We start from the raw sequence: 5,712 nt of genomic DNA on the forward strand, positions 1-5,712 counted from the left end.
AATGCAAATCATTATTTTGAGTAATTTTTAAGTGTGATTATCTGAAATATACAACAGTGACTTATTGAAATCTATTGAAATCCATTAATTGAAATCTATTGAAATCCATTGAAAGTACAAGTTTGATAACTGAATTTTTCACAATGGAACTTTTTGAGGGTGCTAATCTATATATGCAGTGATAACTGAAATTTTCAGAATAAAACTTTTTGAATATGCTAATCTATATATGCCACAATATAACTTTTTGAATATACTAATCTATATATGCAGTGCAATAAAAACCAGTTTAAAACAACATAACCATTGAAATTACAAGTTACATAATTGAATTTCTTTTTGAGGGTGCTAATCTATATATGCAGTGCAATTAAAAAATCAGTTTAAACAACATAAAATTACAAGTTTGATAACTGAATTCTTCACAATCGAACTTTTTGAACTTTTTGAGAGTGCTGTATTTATATATGCAATTTAAAAACCAGTTTAACCAACACAAATCTTAAAATCTTAAAAAACCAGTTTAAAGAACACACATCTTTATTTCTGTACAAATTTCCAAACATTTGCCAAAAAATAACTCAAAAAAAATGAGAAAGTTTATATAACCCAAATCAAAATTTGTCCACAGATATCACAGACTTCCAAATTTCCAGCAATAGGCCAGCCAATAAAAAAAAAAATAGCACTTAAAAACACAAACCATCACTGGATTTAAATTGTAAACCAATAAAAGGCCCGCACCATGAAAAGAAAATGCCTAAAATTTAGAACAGAACAGAAAACCCGTGAAGATGCTAAATGCCATTGCCTATCCATCTGCAAATGCAGGGGATTTTCCGAAACAATCGATACAACACTTATTTTGGTGTTAGATGTTAACTAACTTCATTCTTTGTATGTTAAAGGTAGATCTGACCAAAAACAATTGGAAAACAATCCCCTCGTCAAACCCATCTGTTTAGTGAAAGATGGGAACAATTGAAAAACAATCCCCTCGTCAAACCCATCTGTTTAGTGAAAGATGGGATTTCCTCATCCACCAGTTTGGAAAGGTTAAAGTTATACTACCACAGAAATGACCACTAAGATGTCATTGCCTAATGAACACAGTAGAAGCCTAATTAACACAGTAGAAGCAGATCAACTGCTCATGTTAATCCTTTCGAAGTCCAAACCATCTGCGAGACGAGTTGTCCGTGTGAGATTGTTTGTTCTCTTTATTATCCCTGTGAGACCGTTTGTCCTCTCTTTTGCTGTTAGATAACGGCACACCGAAAGCCTCTTGAGATTGTTTGTCCTGTTTACTGGTGGTAGATGAAAGCCCAAGGAGTGCACGCTTACTCGGAACATTACTCATACCTAGAAACAAATCACAACATTACTAAAAACTACCGTTACAAATGAAAAACACGCATACAGGCACTTTAAATCCAAGTCCAATTAGAAATTCAGAATGAAAATCCTACCACTTCTTCCTGTGTCGAGCATCTGTGCGTGGGATTCTTTCCACCCAGGCAGAGCTTTATCTGCTTTTTTTTTCCACTCATTGTCAAACTGGTCGATCTCATCTGGAGTGATATCAACATGCATAATAATTAGCAACACAATGTGAGGCCTGATACTTGATAGCATAATGTATCAAAACAAAACTGCTGCTCAAAAATATGAAAAAAGAAGTACAGACTAATATGTAAATGCACGGGAGAAAGATCAGGTAATCTATACACCCTATATAGGATGCCCTGAGTGCATTATATAGGATGCACTAAGTGCATTAAATATAAATATCGGCAGAAACCCATTAGCGCATTAAATATAATTATTGGCAGAAACCCATCTGAAGCCTATATTCAATAGGCAAACAGATTGCGAGACTTTAAATTGTACATCTCTGGTCCAGAGAAACGGTTTACAGGAACTGCTAAATATACTCAATATGGTAAATATTCGAATTCTATGATGTGCAAGATCAATAAACTCATATATTGGGATTCAAGACGTAACTAATTTCAAAATCATTGTATTGAATACGGGAATTGCAAACCGACAAGATCGAGCTTCACAATTCTCATGAAGCTAAAATCCTCAATATATAACCTCAATATGAACCAAGGATTAAACGGTTCTGCATGCTAATCTACATTCAACTAATTAAACAAGTGCTAGTTTACAATTAAATATTTTACTGATTTACCTCCATCCATATTATGCAATATTTCCTTCGTCTCAACCCTTCCATCCGAATTCAGTTTTTTAGTAATAGAATGGCCCTGTTAAGAATAACTCTCTATCAGCTTATACAATATTTATCTGAATTTCTCCCTAATCATATCAGAACAGAACAATAAAAATATGTAAAAGATGTACATCTCCCATCAAGACCTTATCTTTAATTCCTCTGGATATCCTTTTGGTTGCGTTGCCCGTTGTGGTATCCGCTTCCATGTGTTCCTCGTGAGTCACCTGCAACAAAATGAGGCAGACAAAATTTTTATGTAACTGTATATTTAAAACACCATCATCAAAGTTATTATTTGATACATCTGTTTGTGGGGGTGGTCTTAGCATTTCAAAAAGCTGCCATCAGCATTTTCTATTCCATGACTGATTCTTATGGGAGAGGGCTTCATTATAATTTCAAAGAATTCCTTTTAATAACCTAATTCAATTCTTCACTTTTTGTTTCGTAGATTAAATGCCATTTTTTGTTCAAGGGCAGACTTTGGGAAATCTGTTTGTGCCCTGGACGTGGCATTCCAAAAAACTTCTCCAATCAGCATGTCCTAGCCTCTTTGAAAGTTTGGATGTTGTCAACATATTATCTACAAACTGGCAATATTGAGAATCATTGACAAACACATTACAATACCAAATATAAAGGAAAATCTACAAATTGAGCTCATAAACTTTGCCTATTAAGGTATATGGTTAATATAGTGTCATATACCCCATCAGGGCCCATTCTCCTGGTTGTTGAGGATGTATAATATGCGCCGTTCTGTCCTCCGTAGGTTACTTTGGAACTTTGGAATGAGAAGGTTTGAGATGATGATTGCCTTGGATGAGTATTGTTACTTCCCTGGAATACACTCTGGTTCCCCCTCTGCCTCTGCCTCTGCGTTCTCTGTCCTGTGGTAAAATAAAATACATTCAGTCAGACAACACCGTAAATATGCATTGTTACTCAATACATACACAAACGAGGGTTTTTCATTATGCATTGTTAGTCAATACATACACAAACGAGGGTTTTTCATTGTTTTGAATCGACAACGGAGGAAACTCTTCCAATATTTTTTTTTATAATACGGTGAACTCAGCATGCCATCCTCACAATCCGTGTTTTAGTCTGCACTCTAAATACGAGTACTGCAAGGCACCCAGAGCTAAGAAGATACCCTAGGCAGCTCTATTACGCAGTGTTACTCTATATATACACAAACGAGGGTTTTACGCATTCCACTCTCATTATTTTGAATCACCAACAGAGGAAACTCTTCCAATCTTTAATTTTTTTTATAATACGATGAACTAAGCATGCCCTCCTCTCAATCCGCGTTTTAGTCTGCACTCTAAATACGAGTACTGCAATGCACCCAGACCTAAGAAGATACCCTAGGCAGCTCTATATCTCTTATAGTGTCTTCTTAGGTATGGGTTCATTGCAGTACTTGTATTTAGAGTGCATACTAAAACTCGAATTGAGATGAGGGCATGCTTATATATATATAGATATCATAGTCCAGTGCAATAACCATCCATTCCAAAACGGGGTGACTAATCCAAAAGATGAAAAGTAAAATCTGTCTTGCTTTGATTTTCGCTGTAACTGTGAGATAAAGAATCCGAATCTAATTCTCTGAACCAATCTTGCTAGCATTTATTTTGAAGACTACCGCATTTCTACCTGTGTTAACTTGGTCATCATCTGGATCTTCAACAATGGGTTCCTGACTCGACTCGTGACGCCCCTCCTCATGATCATCTGGCAGCTCTTCAATCACGGGACCCCTTCGAACAGACTGCATTGTGGCCATCCATACATATTAAATTCACTAGCCTCTGAAAAATTACTGTAAATTTATGAAATCCTTCCTAGAACAGGAAGAAAAATGGCGAAAGAGTTGGACATCCAGGAAGAAAATTGGAGAAAGAGTTGGACATCAGTTCAACTGCCATAGGGCTCCAAAATACCTGCGGCTCCCGATACTCCTGTTCATCAAGGAAAACATTATGTTTGCCAAAGAATCCTTCCGCCCCAGAAATACTACCCGACCCAAAAGCACTTCCAAATGGCCTCCTGAAAAATGGATCATCGAAAGGGTCGCGGTCGAAAAAGCTCGAGAAAACACTGCTCCCGCTCATGGACCCAAATGGGTCCGAAAAAATAGACATATCTCCATTCCTGCGGCCTCCCTGCATCTTTTCAAGTTCTTCCTCTCTCCTTTCAAAGAAAATTCAAAAACCTGCTGTTCTAAATTACAACATAGATTTTAGATCGAGTAGCCAAATTTTTGAAAACAGCGAAAACATAATAACGGGGCGATACAATTTTATGCTCAAACTATACCTTTCAATGAAGACAATCAGTTACAGTGACGCCTGTGAATGAATGCTCTCGCTTGACAGGGTGATTATAAGAACTGGTAACGTTGAATTTATACTTCATCACCGAACGTTCTGGACATAGCTGGGAAGGCCCCGAAGGCCCCCGAATTAACGGATTGCTTCCGTGATTAGGTAAAATTAAATTAAATTCGCCTTCCGACTCCTACTATCTATCCATTGCATCCTTGTAACGTTGAGTTTATGCTTCATCACCGAACGTTCTGGAAAGGGCTCGGAAGGCCCCGAAGGCCCCCGAATTAACGGATTGCTTCCGTGATTAGGTAAAATTAAATTAAATTCGCCTTCCGACTCTTCTACTATCTATCCATTGCATCCTTTTATTTATACTTTGCATTTTTTATTTTTCCTCATAAAGATATGATTTTAGGGTTAAATTTAAAATATATTGGTCATTGGTACATATGTGAAGCAAAAGAAACGGAGTGTTATTAAAAGTTAAATAACATTTATTTTTATAATCATAGAACTTTTAACCATATATCTTGAATAAATAAAAATATGCAATTTCTAATAAAAGGTTGTAATTATTTCATGTGCAATTTTTAATAAAAAATTGTAATTATTTCATATGCAATTTCTAATAAAACTTTGTTAAGTTCAAATGGAGACATCACATTTTTAAGTTTTAACGATATTTCATTTAAAAGATCTTAAGTTCAAATGGAGACATCACATTTTTAAGTTTTAACGATAAATCATTTAAAAGATCTCTTATCCTAGGATTTTACCAATGGTTCATTTAAAAGGATTTCTTATCATATAAACAAGATTTCACCAATTTGATGTGTTATTTGATCATCATTTTAAAATCAAATTATTATTAATTAACTAAAAAATTAATATAAATATATATTTTAATTTTAAATATTATTTGTTTAAATATATTTTTTATATCTTAGATTGTAATTGGTTAATTTTTTATGTAAATAAAATAAAATCGAAGTTATGGGATATATATTCCAAGCTAAATGTTGAACGAAACTTAGTGATGGGTATCACTTGTGATTAATTAATGGATATGGAAATTGGCAAAGGCAAAGAAGTTTATTTGACATTTTATTTATGTAATAAAGGAAAATA

General features: G+C 34.7%; 1 protein-coding gene across 4 annotated transcripts; it reads right to left on the reverse strand.

The window, feature by feature from the left end:
- Positions 1-1,096: 1,096 nt before the first annotated feature.
- On the reverse strand, positions 1,097-4,872 carry LOC149198826 (uncharacterized). 4 transcript variants are annotated; one of them, XM_089402178.1, is made up of 8 exons: positions 4,574-4,872; positions 4,198-4,469; positions 3,911-4,025; positions 2,951-3,132; positions 2,386-2,466; positions 2,198-2,276; positions 1,470-1,571; positions 1,097-1,362 (listed from the first exon to the last, which is right to left on the reverse strand). In XM_089402178.1, the coding sequence occupies exons 2-8, from the start codon at positions 4,423-4,425 to the stop codon at positions 1,157-1,159; spliced, it is 993 nt and encodes a 330-aa protein (XP_089258304.1). In that variant the 5' UTR covers positions 4,426-4,469; positions 4,574-4,872; the 3' UTR covers positions 1,097-1,156. The 4 variants fall into 4 exon arrangements, with proteins under 4 accessions (XP_089258304.1, XP_089258303.1, XP_089258305.1 ...); XM_089402177.1 differs by having other exon boundaries at positions 4,198-4,472; XM_089402179.1 differs by having other exon boundaries at positions 4,198-4,477.
- Between the last annotated feature and the right edge of the window lie 840 nt (positions 4,873-5,712).

Source organism: Pinus tabuliformis, chromosome 2_1 (genome assembly GCF_031772625.1).
Source record: "Pinus tabuliformis cultivar Carrire ecotype Pingquan chromosome 2_1, CPIR1, whole genome shotgun sequence".
NCBI classification, from domain to species: Eukaryota; Viridiplantae; Streptophyta; class Pinopsida; order Pinales; family Pinaceae; genus Pinus; species Pinus tabuliformis.

Coding starts and splice junctions, on each gene's coding strand:
- LOC149198826 (XM_089402178.1), bottom strand. CDS start 4,425: ATGCAGGGAGGCCGCAGGAATGGAGATATGTCTATTTTTTCGGACCCA. Junction 3,133..3,910: donor TGATGACCAAGTTAACACAG/GTAGAAATGCGG, acceptor ATTTTACCACAG/GACAGAGAACGCAGAGGCAG. Junction 2,467..2,950: donor GGAGAATGGGCCCTGATGGG/GTATATGACACT, acceptor ATTTTGTTGCAG/GTGACTCACGAGGAACACAT.